At 39.3% G+C, this 21,264-nt stretch overlaps 1 protein-coding gene across 1 annotated transcript; it reads right to left on the reverse strand.

Moving 5' to 3' along the window:
* Window positions 1–1,013: 1,013 nt before the first annotated feature.
* LOC114651434 (sarcolipin) lies at window positions 1,014–11,201 on the reverse strand. Its single transcript, XM_028801315.2, has 2 exons — window positions 11,052–11,201; window positions 1,014–1,431 (listed from the first exon to the last, which is right to left on the reverse strand). Exon 2 carries the CDS (start codon window positions 1,329–1,331, stop codon window positions 1,236–1,238), a length of 96 nt encoding a protein of 31 aa, XP_028657148.1. The 5' UTR covers window positions 1,332–1,431; window positions 11,052–11,201; the 3' UTR covers window positions 1,014–1,235.
* Between the last annotated feature and the right edge of the window lie 10,063 nt (window positions 11,202–21,264).

A 21,264-nucleotide genomic window follows, 5' to 3' on the forward strand; every position in this document is an offset into this window, starting at 1 on the left:
TCCTTGAGTTAGAAAATCGATGGGTTAAGGGACAACTGTTAATATATCAATCAATTTTCATTACTTTCTGTATTCCATTTTGGTGTCATTAGTATGTGACTATACCATGGGCATCACCATTTTGTGTAGTTTGTTGTGGCCGTCTTCCTACTGGAGGAACTTTGTTTTCAGGAACCAAATGAGCTCTTCAATAAAGTAGACTTGTGGTTGGTCCCTGGCCACTTTAGTGTGTTGCATTCCCACTGCACAACAGAAACCGTAAGCTTTATTCAAAATATGTGATGCGGTGCAAAGTAAGATGTGTTCAGGTGTTCACAGGGTATCCCTGCACCATATTGCCTCAAAGTGAACACAACTTATTACTTTGATGCAGTGCATGGCACAATGCACCATGAAGGTGGCTACAAAGTGTGATGCAGTGTAAAGTGTGGTCCTCCAACTCCAAAATCCACACTACTAACAGATTTTAAAATTGTCATCCAGTCAACATAATTCATTGCCCAAACCTCACCCATGATACTACCTACCAGGATCTACAAATGGCCTGAGTCCCTGCAATAGGAATACTAAAAAAGTTAATGAGTTTCTAAATCTAAAAATGTTGCTGGTTCCTCAAAACAGTTCCCTCAGTGGGAGAGCACCTAATAACTCCCCTGTTGCTGACGCATGGTTCCACTAGAAAGTGCAATGTGTGATGTCATCATGTCAAATCTATGAAAGATGGTGGTGAAACAATACAAGTATACAATTTATTGGTTTTTGTTTTTATTTGGCTTTGGTATTTTTGGCATTATGACTTTGGTTTTGATTTGTTTTTTTTTTTTCCCTTACTTTTTGATCTTGTGCTTTTGTGATCTGCCTTTTCAGTACTAGCAGAAAAATTATTTTGTCAATATTGATCTGAAGGACAAACATTGTAAGCTTTTTTTTTTTAAAAAACTGTTTTCAAGTATGGTTAGCAGTATTGATTTCAAACACCATTAATTAGCTCAGTGTATGTCAACAAGACAACATGGGACCATTTTATTTTATTCAAAAAGACATGAGGGTGCAGATACAGCAATGCATTCTAGCTGCTACAAAGCTTAAAGCCTCCATTTTTCCCAAAGAGGCATTGCAGACTTTGTCAGACACTCATTTTTGCTCTGAAGACCGCCTTCACATCCTAACTCAATAATCGATACAAAAGATGCAGGCTTCTGCAGCAGGGAATCTTGTTAGGTTCGAAGAGGCTCTTATTCTTGGTAGGATTTCACCAGCAGCCACATGAGCAGCACTGTGATTAAGACAATCATAAAGTTTAAGAAGAGTTCTTGTGTGGAGCGGTCCATTCTTCACCGTGCTAGGACGTAGGATCACAAGATGCTCTGTAGGTGAATCAGGTCACAATTGATCTGATGGGACTTTGTGAGGAAGTCCTGGGTTAAAATCCTGAAAGGGAGAACAACATGAAATTATATGGTATGTTTCAAATTAAAATTTGTAATTGATACAGTATATAATAAATATAACATTCTCAAACTCCTTTCATTTGAGGTCACAGGATGCTTGAGCTCTGTGCAAGATGGCAGTCCATCATAGGGTGCACTCACACACCGGACCAGGTTACAATCACCATTTGTTCTAACTTGCACCTCTTTGACATATTGGACGAAAATTGAAGGACCTACATAAACCTGCAAATGCCACACACAGTGAACTGTCTAAGATTTGAACCCAGACTTTAAAAGTTTTGAGGCAGTAGTGCTAAAAAACAGTGTCAAACATCACAGTATAAGAAAAAAAAACAACACAACAACAGAAAGTCTGTACAACTGTTATAATTAAGTAAAAAATACAGATCTTTATCCATTTCTTTCAACATTCCTTTAGTTGTTTAATTGTAAAGTTGTGACACTCTGTTTTTTTTGGAATTGGTTGCTAAGACACTATGCATTGCTAGGAGTTACCTGAGTGTGTGTGATGTCACAGGGCTGTGGTCACATGCTCATGGCTGCCATCTTTAAAGGTGTTTTCACACCTACTATATATACTCATGGATAAGTCGGGGCTTGATTTTACTGTATACTTTCTGGTATTTTATAATGCCAGTTGTGTAAGTTGAATGTGGAAAACTCACGCTATTGGTCCAAGATATTATGATATGCTAATGCCCACCTGATAGAGTAACCACAGAGCACACAGCCTTTTTTTCTATGTATTGTGCCTATATGACCACATGGTACTACCTGAACTATTCCGAAGCGATGTTTTGTACTGTTTTTGTATCTCACACCCTCATACACCTTTATCATAAGAGCGTCTCTTATCAACGATGGAGCGTTTGATCAGAAGAAAATATGAAGCTGGTTTCAAATTAAAAGTCGTTGAAGTGGCGAAAGAAATTGGTAACTACGCTGCTGCAACAAAAATTCAATATGTCTGAGAAACTGGTGCGAGATTGGAGGAAGCAATAAGATGTAAAAAAAAAAATATGAAGGGTCGCATTTTTGAATAGACGTATAAATCGGGGTCTGATTTTATGATCGATTTTTCAGGTTTCAAGACTCAACTTATACATGAGTATATACGGTAGTTCATTTGGTGTGTCTTTTTCAAACTCTGGTTTGATTTCCCTGAAAGTCTGGTTTGTTTAAGCAGATGTGAACACACCAATTGCACTCTGCTGTAGAACAAAGCAATTGCATCAAGACCCTTTGGAAAGCGTGGTCATGGTGCAGTACCCAGCAAACCCAGGAGCAGTTTGCATGAGGTGTGAATGTGATCCAACATGGGACTGATCTAAATACAGTCAAAGTAAAAAGTATGTGAATCCTTTGGAATTATCTGGTTTACTGCATGAATTGGTCATAAAAAGTGATCTGATCTTCATCTAAGTCACAGGTACTGATATACACAATGAGCTTAAGCCAGTGACACATAAAAAATTCTACTCTTTCATGTTTTTATTTTACAAACACATTCAACGTTCACAGTGGTAGTGGAAAAAGTAAGTGAACCTTGGGATTTAATAACTGGTTGACCTTCCTTTGGCAGCAATGACCTCAACCAGGCGCTTCCTGTAACTGCAGATCAGACCTGCACATCGTGCAGAGGGAATTTGAGCCCATTCTTCCCTGCAGAACTGCCTTAACTCTTCCTTATTCTTTGTTTGTCTTCTGTGTATCGCTCTCTTCAAGTCATTCCACAGCATCTCAATAGGACTGAGATCTGGGCTCTGACTGGGCCACTCCAAAAGGCGGAGTTTGTTCTTCTGAAGCCATTGTGCTGTTGATTTGCTGCGATGTTTGAGGTCATTGTCCTGTTGCATCACCCTGCCTCTTCTGAGCTTAAGTTGATGGACAGACACCCTCACGTTATCTTGGAGAATTTGTTGATAAACTTGTGAATTTATTTTCCCCTCAATGATGGCAAGCTGTCCAGGCCATGATGCAGCAAAGCAGGCCCGAATCAGGATGTTCCCTCCACCATACTTTACTGTAGGGATGATGTTTTGATGTTGATATGCAGTGCCCTTTTTACACCAAATGAAATTCTGCTTGTTCCTCCCAAATAGTTCAATTTTGGTTTCATCATTCCACAAAACATTTTCCCAGTACCGTTGTGGAATGTCCAAGTGCTCTTTCACAAACTTCATGCATTCAGCAATGTACTTTTTTGATAGCAGTGGCTTCCTTCTTGGTGTCCTGCCATGGACTCCTTTCTTGTTCAATGTTTTGCGTATACTGTAGTTGACTCATGAGCAGAGATGTTAGCCAGTTCTAATGACTTCTTCAAGTTCTTTGCTGTCACTCTAGGGTTCTTCTTTACCTCATTGCTGACTTTGCATTGTGCTCATCTTGGCAGGACGCCTACCTCTAGGCAGAGTAGCCACAATACCAAATTGTCTCCAGTTATAGACAACTTGCCTAACAGTAGACTGATGAATATCTAAAATCTTTGAGATGACTTTGTAACCCTTTCCAGCCTTATGTAGATTAGATTAACAATTTTTTAAAAAGTCATTAGCTTAGGGTTCACTTACTTTTTCCAACCTTCAGTTTCACAGTTTGAATGATTTATTCAATATGGTCAAAAATTCTCTGAAAATCTGTGTATCTAAGTTATAGAACACTGTGTTTGTTTATTATTGTGACTGACATGAAGATACAACCATGTTTTATATGGGAATTAGACATAAATATAGATAATTCCTAGGGGTTCACATACTTTTTACTTTGACTGTACATGAAAGTCTGTGCATTACAGGTGAAATTGTGCATGCTATGGTTGTCACTCCAGGCCTTTACGGTCTATAATTAAGAAATCTCATTCACAGCATAATGAGTCAAGGGTTAACATAAAGCATTAACAACAATAAAAAGTAAATATGCACATTGGCATAAAAATGATACACAAAAACAACACGCACAATTACAAGTCAATCAGTGCAAGTCTAGCGCCTGATCAGGGACCTGATAAATGCTCCTCGTGCACACGATTGTATATCAGTGGATAAAAGAAAACAAAAAAAATAGTATAAATTCACTTGTGATCAAGGTTGATCACAGCACATAGAGAGGTGAAGAGAAATGAATAGCAGTTCCCTGTGAGACAGATGATCAAACCCCCTAATGTTACAACACGAAAATGATGCACGCAGGTAGGGCATCCTTTCACTGTAAGTGGCTTTTGCGAATGATTTGGATGCATTAACTGTGACATTTGTAATAAATGTTAATCAAACATTCCAAACTGAACAATATTAACAAGTAGTTATAAAAGTTAAGACAGCAGACATTTCATTTGAGATAATCTAAATTAAAGTTACGTTCATATGGTGGCTGCTGGGGAGTAAATATTCAACCTCATACAGTTAAACAGATTCAAGTGATATGTCTGCAGTTGTAAATCTGAAGCACATCAGTGTTTGCCTTCTTTTGTACACTTGCCCGTTTCATACCATGTGTAATAGTACATGTTTTTCAAGTAATTTTCCAGTTATTCAATAATAGACATTTTATTCATACAGCTATGTTTAGTAAACCAAATAATTATGAAAAATGTGGCTGTGAACAAACACGAAGCTCTTGTCGAAGCTCAATGATATTTTTTCCCTGGAAAAAAAAATATTTCTGTTCAATGAATGAAGTCCATGACACGCCTGTGGAGTGTTTATTGATATATTTAGTTCACTTGAATATTTGCAGTGTGAAATAAAACTGAACTAACTGGAAATTGAAGCAAAGCAATAAATCATCCTCAGATTTGGAACAAACACAAGGACTAGGAGTGCGAAAATGCCTTTAAAGAATGGACCATGTTCTCATAGGGCATCTGCATTTTGTTTGTTAATAAAGGCGCAAGAAACTTACTAAGAATGTTTTATGGCTTTGCCTTTATTTTATCCCAACTTTCTTTTGAGTTTCTTTTGGTCCTTTTGTTGTCATTGGTGTAATTAATTGATTTTTTATGGCTTTCCTAGTAAGCTTCTGGGATTTTTTTTGCAGCTAATCATAAATCTCTGGGATTTATTATTCCCTATCTTGTTAACTGATGTAGTTATAATTTTTAACCATCTTTTCACAACTCCATTTTGAATGTTGATGGCCTGCCTCATATTGAGATATTCATGTTGGCCTTTGCCGAAGTAACTTCTTAGAATTACCCAGGAATGTACATTACATGATGTCTTCAGAAAGCAAGAGAGAAGAGAGCAAGGCAACCTTATAAATGGCCATATTACACACCATTCAGGCATCCTCGTGCAAATAAACCAAAGAATTTATGTGTGTTTCTTTTTGCTTTTTGATCTTGGCAACCTGACTTTACTTTCATCCTATGGTTTTGATTCTTGTCTATGTTTCTGACTTGCCAAAAAAATGAGATGAACTTTTTGGTTTTGTCCCCTGCACATACTTGTTTTTGATCGTGTTATATTCCCTGATCGTTTTATGAAAATCCTCTCTTCTAAGACAGAACACCTGTTTGACTTTGTGATTTTGTAATGTAGTCCTTTCAATAATGATCCCTGATTACGTTTTGTCCTTGCCTTTAAGTACTTAACTCTTGTTACACTGGGCCAATTATTTTTATTTAGCCTGTCTTTCCTTTATTTGTTTTCAGGGTTTTGATCCTGTGTTTTTTTTAATGTTGTAGATTAATATTCTTTCATTAGTTTTTTTTTTTTTATTTAAAGCTTACTTTTATTTTTGTTAATTTATTTCAACCATTATCACTTGCTTATGATCATAACTATCTTGTGTTTCTATATCTACGATTATTTCTGTGTTCTAGGGTTGTGCCTTTGACCTCTGCCCAACTGTACTGTGGGGTTAGAACCTGCTCAGAAATTTCAGTTTCCTGTTGAAGAAGTTGACAAATTCCAAAACCCTATTTTGGCCATTGTTCTATTGTGTTTTACAAATCCTTTTTCTGCAAGGTTTTAAGGGTTTGATTTACACTTGTATTTTTGACTTTGTTTTTTGCTTTGTGCCGGCAAAACTTTTGATTCGTTAAAAATTTCGTTCTTTCCACTTTCGATGGATCTCGATGTTTTAGGTTCTCCTGATTGGGTATCTGTGTGTCACATTTTCTTGAGGACCGTCTAGAGCTAAAACAGCTGGATGGAAAAACACCAAACTGGAAACATAATAATAATAATAATAATATTTCTCAAGCCTGTTATGAGGTGGCTACAGTATGTACTGATTAGTTTTTGAGCCAAGTCATGCATGAGAAAGAGGCACACTAGAGGAACCCTCAAAGATCGTAATTCTGCAATTAATTATGAATTCTTCTCGTCATTTGATGTCGTAATGACCTATTTTATGATCAGAAAAATCAGTATCAGAGTGGTCAATAATAACTGAAATGTTAGAGAATAGTTCGGGTAACTTGGTTCCTAGGGCACAAAGCCTACTGATACGCAAATCCGAATTTTTATTTTCCAATTTAGTGTTGGTTACAGTTGGTCTAATCTTTTGATCTTTGACTCTTCAGCTTTTGACTACATCTTTTCTCCTGGTTACATTTTCAAATAGTTCTCTGTAGTTTTCTAGCAGAATAGCTTTACTTTGTTCAATGTCAGTATGTGAAGTGGGTGGGAGCAGCCAGGAACTTTTCATTTAAGCTTCACTCACTTCTTACACCTTCTATTTACATTCTAACACCTGACAGTATACCAAGGGATGATCTTGCACCTTGCAGTTTTACAGTTAACAGCTTTGTTTTTCTCACGTGTCAGATCTATAGAGGATATGTAAGAAGAAGTCAACCTTGTAATATAACATTCATTCACAGATGGACGAATATTGATAATGTGGAAGCCTGTAGAATTCAAATTGTTCAGTATGTACATAGCAGTGTAATGTGAGCTTCTGCATACAGAAAGAAGATGGAAGAAGCAGAGCCAGACTACAATATTATCACAAACGACAGAGATCTCTCATCACCCCCTTTCTGTGTTCATCATGGCAAGGACACAGAAAATTCTGAAAGCCACAACAATGATGACACTGCGTTTGAGCAAGGTGATCATCTGGAGTGCTGGATAAAGTAGAAGTTTGATTATTTAAATAAAAAACATTACAACTGGCTAATAGGAATGTGCAAGTCACTAAATGTTCATCTATGTGCAGAGGACTTTATCTGTCAAATGAATGTAATAAGTGAACTAGCAAACAAAGCTAGTTAGGAAACTTCACTAAGAAAGAACATAAATATTTCACAGATATTCAAAAGTGCACAAAAAAGCTTTAAGAATTCTTAGTGAAAGAAAACACAAAAAATGCATTATTTGAGAATCGGATTATATTCTGTATGCTGTTTGTGTACTTTTGACATAACCTACATGATTGGATGGGTTATTTTAGAGGTTTCACTTTCAAAAAATTGTGGGGTGGTTGAGTGCACAAATTTCAGTGTACCCTGCCTTAATGTTTCCAGTTTAAACACTGTTCACTGTTAAGAACAACAACTAAGAGCTTTCTTTTATAGAAATATCTAAAAGATTGTGACAACTTGTATATACTTACATGAGGATCTGGGGTTTATCACAAAATATGCTGGTGGCTCTAATGTACTCTTAAACTTAGTGGCATATGCAAAGTGGCATTCTTGAAATATTGTTTTTTTCAGCAGTCATGTTAGAATTTGAAACTGTGCACTTTTGTGCCTTCCAGCAGGATATCTGAAATGCGGTTCCTTGCAACATTTACATTTTAAGTGCAACTTTACAAGACAAATCTATCTCAATGAGGTGGATTTAGAAAACTGATGGACTCTGGGTGGTTTCTTGTCTTTTTGGATTCTAAATGGTGTACTATTATGTCTACTTATGTCCAAAACACTTGTCGTATGTCCCCAAACAGTTACTCAGCTTGCATATGCCAGCATATGGTATCCATTCGTTCTTCCATCTATTTTCTGAATGATTGTGGTCTTCTGTGCAGTCCTGGCAAACCAGAACTTATCCATGCAGCATTAGACCTAAGGCAGGAATCATCTTTGCATGGGATACTAGTCATTAGTTCTGAGGCTAGGGATCTGCACTGGTAATCGGCAGGTTGTCGGTTCGAATCTTGTAAATGCCAAAAGGGACTCTGCTCTGTTGGGTCCTTGAGCAAGGCCCTTAACCTGTAATTGCTAAGCGCTTTGAGTAGTGAGAAAAGCGCTATATAAATGCAAAGAATTATTATTATTATTATTAGTGGGACACCCACACATACACACACACACACGCGCGTGCGCACACACACACACACACACAAACACTAGGCCTATCTAGAAATGCCGCTTACCACAATTCTTTGAGATGTGGCATAAAGCTGGAGTGCACAAAGAAAACCTACATGGTCACATATACAATTAACAATTGCCACTGGGAAGACACAGAAAAAACATGCAAATATCACATGGAAGGAACCCCAGTAAACATTAAAAAGTGATGTGAGACAGCAGACCTACTTGTTCTACTACTCTGCTTATTTTGGGAGGAAAGGTGATAGAAACTAATTTAGTTAGTACAGATTTTATTAATTTAGGGCAACATGGTGCCTCCTCAGAGCTTACCGAGGACTTGTTTCAAATCTCATCCTGATCATTGTCCGTGTTTAGTTAACATGCTCTACTCATGTCTGCATGTGTTTTTATCTGGTTAATTGGTGACTCTGCATTGATCCGGTTTTGTTGTTATTATTTTTTTGGATGGCACGTTTGTCCAAGGCGACATATAAGCATTGTACAGTTCCAATTACCATTGTTCACATATTTGCATTGGAGCAGAGAAAGGTTAAGTGAATTGCTCACTGTAATATACTGGCTACGACTGAGCCAGCAATTGTGAGCCCAGTGTCTGCTTATGATAGGAGTGAACGTGGCTGTGGCTGTGCCCTGCTGTAGACTGGGCACTGCCTCTGTGGTGTTGACGTGTTCTTCCTGTGCTTTTGTGGGTCACTCACTGATCCAGTATGAGTAAGCGTATGATAGATGGCCCTCTCTGTGTGTCTCCCTGCAGGAGTGGGATATTTTCCACATACACAAATATTCCTCCCTCATTCCAAAGATGTGTGTTTCTAATTGTGTCCACTAAATTGCTGTACTTGGCTGGTCCCTCATCCAGGGTTGGCTCTACCCTTACACCAGCTGTTGCATGGATAGAATGTGGTCACTGCAGTCTTGAAGTGTGTAAAGTGGGATACATGATCGATGGAAGAATAATTTATCTGAACTGAGAAATTCGATAAAACATTCTTCAAGCTAATTTTGAACTTGGGTGGAAAAGTCAGTTCTAGAAAAGGGAAAATGTGAGGACAGCTTGATAATGATCCAGTTATCCAGCACTCCAAAACATATTTGTCAATTTGGAAAAAAGAAGTTAAATGAGTTACAAAATAAATAACCTACGGTTAAAGTTAAAATGAAAGTTAACAGTTTACTTGCATTTTGCAATTAATTTAGGTTGAAAATACACTGAAATACATCCATTCTAATCCACTTGTCCAGTTTGCTTTTGTGAGGAGTTATTGCCTGTCCTGACAACACTAAGTACAAGGTGAGAACTATTTCTGGACATGATGCCAGCTCATCACATGGCATCTCGCCACACACACACACATACATACTCTAGAACAGGCCGATTCGGAGTTAATCTTATATACAAAATATGATTTGCTGAAGGAATAAAGTGAGCATGGTTATTATAATCCATTCCTATCTAATTGTTACAATTACTTGCGCACAGGTAAATTAATATGTGAGAGTTTGGAGCTGTGATCAAAGTGATGATGATGGTGCTAGGATTCCAACATTAGCACACATTTCATCCAGCTGCCCTAGCCTCCTAATGCTACATTAAAAGATGAGACAGCTGCTTTAGTATTTACCATTTGGACCAGGGCTAAAGTCTAAAAATAAATGTTACTTGTATCCCAGCTGGCAGATGATACGCAGAGGTGGTGGCATGTCAATTTTCAGATCTGTTTAATGACGGGCTGCTTTGCAAGCAACAGCTCATGGTTGATTTTGTCCACAGGTGTAATATGTGATCACATTTCAAAAATCATCTGTTTTAGCAAGGTAATAAATCAGAAGGTATCATTTCTTCTGCCACCCTAGTGGCTGACACCCAGTGCACAGTCTCCAGACATTTCCCTTCCGTGTGACAGGCTTGTACAGTGCATTTCATGAGATTCCTGCTTTCCACATTGATGTTTCCTCTGCTGCGTGTTTTTTAAGACCCCCAGATTCTCACAAGGCTACAGAGGTAAACGTGTCCCTGCCTCAATTTGGAGTCCACTTGGTCTGTGGATGATGGCAGCACTGCTTTTCAGTAAACTTACATACTGAGCTGGTGAGACAAATGCACTGTGATCCTTTACGGATTGTACGACTCTCTGTGATTACAAAGCATGCTTAACAAATAAATTCAAACTGCTTCTAGATTTGTACTTGGCATTAGATATCACTTAGATGCATTATGATTAATTCTGAGGTTTGAGCTCCCTTGTTGTTTCACTGCACCTTCAGAATAAGACCAGGAGGAGTCTGACATGCACATATGAGACCCTTACCTTAGCAGATGAGCCGGCTGACGTGCTTAGAGACTGCAGAGAGCTGATACCCCTCCAGCAACACACTTTCTTCCTCCCAGTTCAGTCTGGGCTTCTGTGGCTGTGCTGCATCTAAAGTAGCCAGAGGGAGGAGATTAACCCAAAATGGTGATGTCACACGCCCAGTATTTAAGCACAGGCCGATGCCAAAGATTTCTTAGTATGGTGGCAGGAGTCACATGTTGTTTTGTAGATAATTAATTTGCTGCTACTTAAAGACAAGGCAAGTTGGAGGTGTGGTTGGGCCCATATGAAGTAGCTGTCTGAGTCTGGGCAGTGAGCATCAGTTCCAATGTGTACTTCTGTTTTAATGTAAAGGGATGTGAATGTGTCTATGTACACAAAGAGATGGATATTCTTGTAGCTTCACTTGAGTATATGCCAGCAGCAAATGTTTTGCCGTGTTATTTGAGTGTGGACAAGTGCACACAGAAATGTAACAAAGTAAACTAACTAATCAGAGAGCACATCATTTTAATGGAGAAACAGCGTTTAGGGCTTCACATGGATATGGCTGCTGGTATACTGTACTTATGTGCATTTCTTATTTGTTTGTTGTGAGGGATGGCGCCTGTGTTCTTACCTGGCTGGGAATCCCCTTGGATCAGAAGGGTCGACGGAGAGAACGTGTGCTGGGCATTATCTCTCCCGGAGCGCTAGATGGTACCCTCCCCAGGGTTGCAGCGGTGCCTCGGATTCCCACAGGGCAGCCTGAAACATGGAGTTCTTCGACTCAGCTCTGTTGGGTTCCGTGGGTGCTGCCAGAGGGTGTCACAGGGATCGAGGAGTCCTACTTCATGGAGCTTCTGCCTCACCCAGAAGTGCTTTCGGACCACATCCGTGGAGTACGGGGTATTCCCAGATGGGAGATTAAAGGAGCTGTCTGCCTCACACTGAGGAGCCAGAGTCGGGAGGTGGAGGACAATGCTTGCAGCAGGAGTGGAGGAGGCAGAGACAAAGAAAAGACAGAGAGAGGAAGAGACAAAGTATTGCATTGTGCTGTGCTTATTGTACTTTTGGTTGTGGTGAGGGAAAAACTTATTGGAAGAGTTTCCCACAAATAAACACTCTTGTGCTTTTACACTTATGTCCGAGCCTGTCTGTGTTGGGTGTTTGGGGAGTTGGCACGCTCCCTGCTGGCCACAATGTATTGTCATTTTCTGCTCTACATTGTCAAGCTGAATGCACAGGGGAGACCACTATTAAGGGGATTGAGAACACTTCTTGTTATAGGTCAACTCTGGAAGTGTGAGCATTCAGACATAGTCAGGCAGTACAACCGCAACTGGAGGAACCAGAGCTCCACACAAGAAGGCCATGGGGCAAGGCTAAGAACAGTTGGAGGGAAGCTAAGGGCAGTTTGCCTGTTGTCTTTGTAGGAGAAATAATTCTATCTGGGAGACCTCGGAGGGGATATACATCTGTCAGGAGTGGTGATCGGGTCCAGAAAAAAAAGAAATACCCTATAAATTCCATTAGTAAACAGGCATGCAAATCTGGATTAAAATGAATACCCCCCCAGAGTCATTTCATATGGCTTGTCACGTGCCCCCCAAGCAGACACATGTTACAGTAGCAGTGCTTAGAACTGCATATACACATGTAGCTGATGTTCCTAGGCGTGAATTCCTTGGAATGTATATTTTCATTCATTTGTAAGCACATAACTTCATCTGCATAAATGTTTGTGTGAAGCGACACAGGATGGAACAAAATTTCATGCTGCTCCCTGACGGCCTCAGATCCCTGAGCCTGAACTTTACCCATGTGTGAAGTTTTAACTCTCTTCCTTTATCCATGTGCAATTCTTTCCAGCATCCATGAACACAGCCTGAGCTACCCAGGTTTCAGTGATTGGCAACTCCAAACCGTCCTGGCATGAGTAAGCGTGGATTTGTTAGTGCTTGTGTCCAGCAATGAATCAATACTTCTAGTGGGGCAGAAGTAGGTGCTCAAGAATGACCTCAGTTTTTGAAGTAGCATGAAGCAATGAAAGAGGCCATGACCTATGTAATGAACTTCTGGCACGTTTGGTGTCACAGCATGTTTACTTAGACATGCGTGGTTTAATGCAATGCTCCTGTTATGCACTGTGTATTGGAAATAGCAGATTTGGACAAAAAAAAATACATCAGTGTTATCAAAGTGTGCGTGTGTGTGTTTTGGCATGTGGACAGGTTGATAACTACATGATAACATAGGGTAATATATAACACCATTTTTTCTCTAAATGTCAGGTACTGAAAATGTTTTGTTGATTGTTAAAAATCACCTGTGAAGGATTTTTGTTACTATTGTAAATAAAAATAAAGAGGCAGTTGATGGGAAGTTCCCTCAGCCAGTTGCAGGCTTACTATATATGTGTTTCAATATGTGAGGAGACCCCTACTCTTGCTGAACAACACTCGCCCAACACTGTGCTAGAAAGTGAAAAGTTCACTTTACTATAATGAAATTCTTACCCACATCCCTCCCACAGACTTGTGACAGTAGCAACAGACAATGAATATGAACAAAGATAAACATTAAATATAACATTAGACAATATGTTCAGGAAACACTACAGCGGCTATCAGTGACAGTTGTTGTTGAATAGCTTTATAACCGGTGGATAAAAACTGATGCTGAATCTAAATGTCTCATACCACTTGCAAGAACGGACATGTATCAATACTGAATAATACCTTTAGTCTTTTCACAGCAGCGTGTAATGTATTCATAATTTCCTGTATATACTGGTAATATTCTGTGCTGGCAGATTCCCCACCATTCTTGAGTTTCTCTAATGGGGAAAATTGGATGCAACACTGTCACATGCTAGTGCAGTCATTCAGTGTAAACAGTCATCAAGTGGTGCCATCATGCATGGACACAGTCAGCTTGAAAATCTGGAAAATTATAGGAGTTAGCCAAACAGGCCAAATGACAAGAAGACAAACACCATACATGACATCCTGAAATTGTGGGCTGAATCAATAAGAGAGGAAAGGTTAGGAGCACGTGCTGATACAGCGCATTTCTGCACCCACCACATGACAAACCAACTCAGGGTCCCAGATTAGGACCCAAGTGCAGCCATGCAATGGGTGACACCTCAGCACCACACTAGTTCAGGTGTGAGGTTTTTTATGGTGGCTGGAGTGCCAATTCTGCCACCAACCCCCAGGTTTTTCCCCTGCAGGTTGGAGGGCCTACATGCAGGGCTGGAGGCAGATTAATGACATACCCAGGATTAAGCAGTTCAAATCTGAAAAACTGAATCTATAACAAACAGTTTAATAGTTCCCACAGCCTATAAAAGGGGTTCTTAAACTTTTTAACCTAATGATCCAAATAAGAAAACCAGGACTCATGAAGATGATAATTATCATAGTGACAGTGGAGCCATATATTGCAAATGCAATGGCCATGTGAGTTTTTGTTTCCACTCAAGCATAATTCTAACATGAATATTACTAAAACAGGAAAGTGCAAAGCAAGCAAATCCACCTTAATAAAAAGATATAAGTGTCTGAGTGTCTGTCTGTCTGTGTGTGTGTCTGTGTGTCCACGTGTGTATGTGTGCATTAATCCGTTTGCTATGTCTCTGTTATTCCAAAAGAGGGCGCATCAGAAACGTTTTTTTACTAAAATGTGTTGCATTCTTCATTCAAACAGATGATACATCGCAAATATTAACACTGTGTGGCCCAAGATGGTGCTTCTGCTGCCCAAACCCGACACAGACAGACACAGGACACAAGTTCAACACACACACTTTTATTTTTCGACGTGGGAAACGCTTTCTCTTGTCTCCCATCTTCACAGCACGGTTCCAAAGCACAGTTCCCTGCACAAAATACTCCTCTGTTCTCTTCTCTTTCCTCCTCTTTTTTCTTCTCTCTCCCCCTCCACTCCTCTTGATGAGCTTCGCCATCTTCCACCCAACTCTGGCTCTCCGAATAGAATGGGGCGGCTCTTTTATTCAGCTCCTGGGAGTGCTCCAGGTGGCTCATCAGCGTTACCTGGAATCACTCCTAGCTGTGGTGGAAGTCCAATGTAGGGCTCTGCAGCTCCCCCTGGCAGCCCTCACAGAATCCAACAGGGCTGTACCAAACTCCAACTCCCAGGGTGCCCTGCAGAAATCCATGGTGCCACAGCCACCCAGGAGGGCTGCCCTCTAGCATCCCTGGAAGGTAGTGCCTTGTGAATCCTCTTTCTCCCCCAGTCCTTCCATCCAGCTGGTTGTGGGTGCCAGTCACACACTGCTTTCACAAATCCCATACAAAATGACATATTACAGAGACATGTGCACTGCATGATCCATTGCAAATGTTAACACTGAGGTCTACATTATTTACTTACTGTAGATTTCAACCTGTCTAAAAGAGGGAACAGCACAACTATTTGTTAATAAAACAATAATTATTATTTAAAACTGGGAATAGATTCCTGAGGGATAACATTGCCAGTGTGAATATGTATTGTAAACTTCAGTAAGGCTAAGAGAAATAAATTCTTCTTTTTAAGTTGTGTGGAGGGAGGATATGGTGATTTTTGAAAGGATAGTATGAATGGTCACTTGACTTAGTCACTTGACTAAGGAACATAGTATTCAAAAAATAATGAATCAATGTAGTTTATTTACCTTGTTTTAAATAACATTTTTTATAACATTTTTCAAATATGCTCCTCCAGTAGCAGTTTAAAATTATTTAGCATATCCACATTTTTATTTAACATTTCAAAAAACTGAGTAAAAAGGTAGATAGTTAAATTATTCCTAAAAGCTTTTTCTATTTGCATTCTTTACTGGTAATAAGATGAATCTTGATGAAGAATTTGGTGAACAGTTCAGTCTGAAATATTTAATGATACCGATGGTCCTTGACCATGTAGAATGTTGAAGGCTCTGCACTCTAGAACCTGTCTCACCCTTTAGATATTTTCTACTGTTCTACCAGTTCTCAGTGGTCCAACATACATGTCATTCGCACCTCCATTACATTGAAATTTATTAAACCACTTTTAAAATACAGGTTACAAGAAGGAATTTTTCCTCACTGAAACACATTAAGCTTAATATGAAATCTTCTTTGCACCTCTGTTGCAAGTTTGGATTACATGTATGCAGCAACGGTGAACACGTGATGAGGCACAGACCAGGTACCCATGGCCACTAAAACTACATTTAGCAACATATGAACCCCTAACACCCTGAAAATCCTTTCATCCTCCCTGTTTCTCTTATGTGTCTTTGCCTTTCATTCATCTCAGTTTGATCGCTTCACTGGATGTGGGAGAGGTGGTAGTGGAGTTGTGGAGACTGTTTATTATGTTTTTGTGTCACAGAAACGAAGGCTCTCTGTGATCTGTCATTGGTGTTGTTTATAAGCCATGTCTCAATTCACAGACTTGTGCAGTAAACAGAAGATGGTATGCTAGAGGGACTCTGCTAATTTTACTACTCAATCATGTGGTGACTCACCACAGATGCCTCCTTGACCATAGTTTAAGAAACATAGGACTAAAAGAAGTATATACCAGCTAGAAAATAAAGGTGAATAATTTGCAGAAATGTCTCTTTTAGGAAGGGGGAAATATATACCGCACCAAATCCCTGCCTTCTTTCAGGGATGGAATTTCTTTGAAGGTGATCGAGAAGAGAATGCATTTGAAAGACATTGGTTGGGGTGAAATGAATGGACACACGCTTGGATGAATTGTACCATCCCAATATAAGGGGCCACTTGTGGGTGACATAAAAAAACAATCAGTATAAACCAGTCAACCTTATATGCAGGGTTTTAGTTTACTCTGTAAGTTATATAAAGGCAACAATAACTAACTGTATTAATTGTTTGTGTCACTTAAACAACCCGGGTTCGCTTCCCGAGTCCTCCCGGTGTGGAGTTTGCATGTTCTCCCCGTGTCTGCGTGAGTTTCCTCCGGGCGCTCCGGTTTCCTCCCACAGTCCAAAGACATGCAGGTCAGGTGGATTGGCGTTTCTAAATTGGCCCTAGTGTGTGCTTGGTGTGTGGGTGTGTTTGTGCGTGTCCTGCGGTGGGTTGGCGCCCTGCCTGGGATTGGTTCCTGCCTTGTGCCCTGTGTTGGCTGGGATTGGCTCCAGCAGACCCCCGTGACCCTGTATTCGGATTCAGCGGGTTGGAAAATGGATGGATGGATGGATGTCACTTAAACATAAGATGCAAAGAAGAAATTACATCCTGGGCCAAAATTGAACTTTTATACTGAGTTCAGTCAGAGAATTAATGCATTTTTGAATTTGAATAGTAAGATAAGGGGGCCTAAGAAACCTAACAATGGGTGTCTGTGCTGGCAGCCATTCTGTTGCATCCTCAAACTGTGATATTATTTAAAAAGTGACTGAGAAAGTCTTTTATACTATGATTTTGACACAGAATTTAGCACTTTTATACTTGTGAAAGAAATCTGTTCAAACTAATCTATCTTGTAACTATGATTATTCGCTTAGAATTTATTACAGTTCCGGAGAAACATCAGTTGGCTGTAAAATGAGCATTTTTCTCAGGGATGTATGTGTACAACAGACAAGTCAGCCCCTGTTTGTTTCTAGTGGCCTTCAAATTTGGCCCCATGCCTAATACTTGCTTTACTCTGCTCACTGAACTGGAAATTCAGGCCCCCAGACGTGCAGGACAGCAGCAGGTGTGTGGGAAGCTCTGCCAGCCGTCCCTGGCAAACGATAATAAGAAAGTGCCGGAGCTGAAAGAGAGCTGGCCAGCTTGTACTGGAAAAAAGAGCCTGCTGTAAAATCAAGTCTCTCTGAAAGGCTGCCCTGTACAGACAAGTGAAGGTATCAAAAAAGACTCTCAGTCTAGACTGTACAGCATTGAAGAGCAGATTCTGTTATTTACTGTATTTATTACTCTTGTTCCCTGTTTTTCTGTTAGTAAAGGCTAGCCTTTGAAATGTAATGCACCACTTGCTCAAGGTGGTAGCTCTTGTAATTTGTTCTCATTTTTGGTGTCATCATTTAGAAATATAAGATCTTCTTCTTCTTCTTCTTTCAGCTGCTCCCGTTAGGGGTTGCCACAGCAGATCATCTTTTTCCATATCTTCCTGTTCTCTGCATCTCGTGCTGTTACACCCATCACCTGCATGTCCTCTCTCACCACATCCATTTGTGGTTGTCCTGCCTGTTCTGATATTATTATTATTATTATTATTATGATTTGAAGTGTTTATTGAGGCCTTTTAAGTTCTCCTCTCTCTGTGGGACTACTTCAACAGTACTGGATGTCTGGTTCGGGCCAATGTATAATTCAGGGATGTGTCTAGAATGAAAGGCAGAGGAGCTGGGAGTATCCATACACAGGCGGGAATACATGAGCAGAGAGAGAGAGAAACGGCGAGCACTGAAAAAAAGCACAACTGGCAACACCGACTTAGTCGGTGAGCAAGTTTTAAACAGACAGAATCACGATGAGGGTTTCTTTAAAAAAACAAAGAAAACAGAGTGTAGAAACTGACATCAGATGAGAGTGACATTATTAAAAACAATAGTTGATCACTTAGAGGTAAAGTACAGAGCCCCTGATGAGACATGGTATATTTTCTTTTCTGGGATACTCTCTCTCTCTCTTTTTTTTGCATTTATTTATACATTTTATTGATTTTATTGTAATCATTCCATAATAAAATCGATACATTTTTACAAAAAATAGGATTGAAAACAAATCAACCCCCACCCCTGAGAAAGAGAGCATGGCCAACAGAGTAAAACTTAAAGCTAGTAAAAATAAATAAATTGATGACTTTAATAGGCGGATAAAGATAAATGACGAAGAAAAAGAAATGCGGAGAGAATCTGCTTCCTCAGTGCTTTAAAAGCTTATTCTAAAGTGTTATTGATTAGATCCTGCCAGGTTTTGAAAAAGTTCTGCACAGATCCTCTATGTGAGAATTTGATTTTTTCCAATTTCAAATAATATAAAACATCCCACTGACTTAAAAGAGGAGAGTTAGGATTCTTCTAGTTTAGCAAAATAAGTCTGCATGCCAATAGTGTAGTGAAGGCAATCACAGTTTGTTTGTCCTTCTCCACTTTAAGACCATCTGGAAGGACACCAAACACACCTGTTAATGGGTTAGGAGGGATTGTGACACCAAGGCTGTCTGAAAGGCACTTAAAATTTTTTGGTCCAGAATGATGTTAATTTGGTGCAGGCCCAAAACATGTGACCCAGTGAGGCTGGAGCTTGATTACAGCATTCGCAGGTTGGATCTTGCCCTGGATACATTTTGGACACTTTTAAGCAAGACAGATGTGCTCGATATATAATTTTAAGTTGAATAATTGTATGCTTTGCACATATGGAGCTCGAGTGAATTCTCGGCAATGCTACCTTCCACTCCTTTTATGATATGTTGAGTGAGAGATCCTTTTCCCATTGTCCTCTTGGATCTTTGAAAGGGAGGGACTGTAAAGTAATTTTATATATTGCAGAAATGCTGTCTGAGTCCTCGAAACTGAGCAATACTTTTTCCAGCATAGACGAAGGTAGGAGATGAGGAAAATCGGGCAGGTTCTGTTTAACAAAGTTTCTAATTTAAAGGTAGTGAAAGAAATGTGTTGCTGGAAAGTTAAATTTGGAATGTAATTGTTCATAGGATGCAAAGATATTGTCTATATAAAGATCTCTAAGCAATTTAATCCCAAATGTTTTCCAGATATTTAAACTGCTTATGTTTGCGAGGGTTGAAAAAGGTGGTTCTCATGCAGAGGTGCCACAGATAAAAGATTCTCCATCTTAAAATGCTTTCTACATTGGTTCCATATTCTGAGTGAGTGAAGCACAATTGGGTTATTAGTGTATTAGTGATAACTTGCATTTATTGGGGCTCAAAGCAGGGAATAAAAAGAAGTGCTGCAGGATTTTATTTCTATTGCGGACCAAGCCTGTGTATGTTCATCTATTTAGTGCCCAGGTTTTTATAGCTTGTATGTTTGCTGCCCAGTAATAAAACTGAAAGTTAGGTAGAGTCATGCCACCTTCTGTCTTAGGTCTTTGGAGGGTCGCTCTTTGGATACGTGGATGTTTTAAGTTCCAAATAAATGAGGTTATTGTTGAATCTAATTGTTTAAAAATGATTTATTGATATACAGTATATTGGAATGTTTTGAAATAAAAAGAGAAGCTTAGGAAGGATATTCATCTTAACAACATTAATTCTTCCAGCCATAGTGAGATGAAGGGTTGACCATCTATGCAAGTCTTCCTTAATTTTTTCCTTACAGATGGCAAAATTTTGTTGATAAAGAGCTTTGTGTTTACTTGTGATGTTTACCCTCTAGGTATTTAAACTGATCTGCAATAATAAAAGGGAAGGTGTCCAATTTAATATTGTATGCTTGAGAATTCACTGAAAATAGCATGCTTTTATTCAAATTAATTCTGAGACCAGAGATCTTTTGAAATTCTGTAAGTGCTGTTAAGACTGCAGGCACAGTATTTTGTGGGTCTGATATATATAAAACCATATCATCTGCATATAGAGAAATTTTCTGTTCAAGTCCTTCTCTGATAATCCCCTTTATCTGATAAGCATTGCGACAGTGAACTGCCAGTGGTTCAATGGCGATTGCAAATAGCAGTGATGACAAGGGGCATCCTTGTCTGGTACCACATTCTAGTTTAAAGTAGTCTGAACAAATGTTGTTAATACTAACTGAAGCTGCTGGATTAGTATACAGTAGTTTGATCCGTGCACAAATGTTCGGGCTAAACCCAAATTTATCTAATGTAGTGAAAAGGTAGTTCCATTCAATCATATCAAATGCTTTTTCTGCATCCAACAATAATAATATCTCCGGGGTGTTTGACTTTGCTGGTGAATATATTACATTGAACAAGCGTCAAAGATTGAAAGCTAAGTGTCTGCCTTTAATAAATCCGGTTTGATCTCATGATATTACTGAAGGCAGCACTTTCTCTATCCTTCTAGCTAGGACTTTGGAGAGTATCTTATCATCATTATTCAGAAGTGAAATTGGTCTGTATGATGCACATTGTAATAAGACTTTATTTTGTTTAGGAAAGACAGTGATTAATGCTTGGCAAAAAGTTTGAGGTAGAATTTGATTGTCTCTAGCTTCTGTAAATGTTATTAATAAGAGGGGAGCTAGTTGAGTGGAGAATTTCTTATAAAA

Source organism: Erpetoichthys calabaricus, chromosome 4, assembly GCF_900747795.2.
Source record: "Erpetoichthys calabaricus chromosome 4, fErpCal1.3, whole genome shotgun sequence".
Classification (NCBI taxonomy): domain Eukaryota; kingdom Metazoa; phylum Chordata; class Cladistia; order Polypteriformes; family Polypteridae; genus Erpetoichthys; species Erpetoichthys calabaricus.

What these genes read in the sequence shown, in the direction of transcription:
- LOC114651434 (XM_028801315.2), bottom strand. Translation starts at nt 1,331, where the DNA reads ATGGACCGCTCCACACAAGAACTCTTCTTAAACTTTATGATTGTCTTA.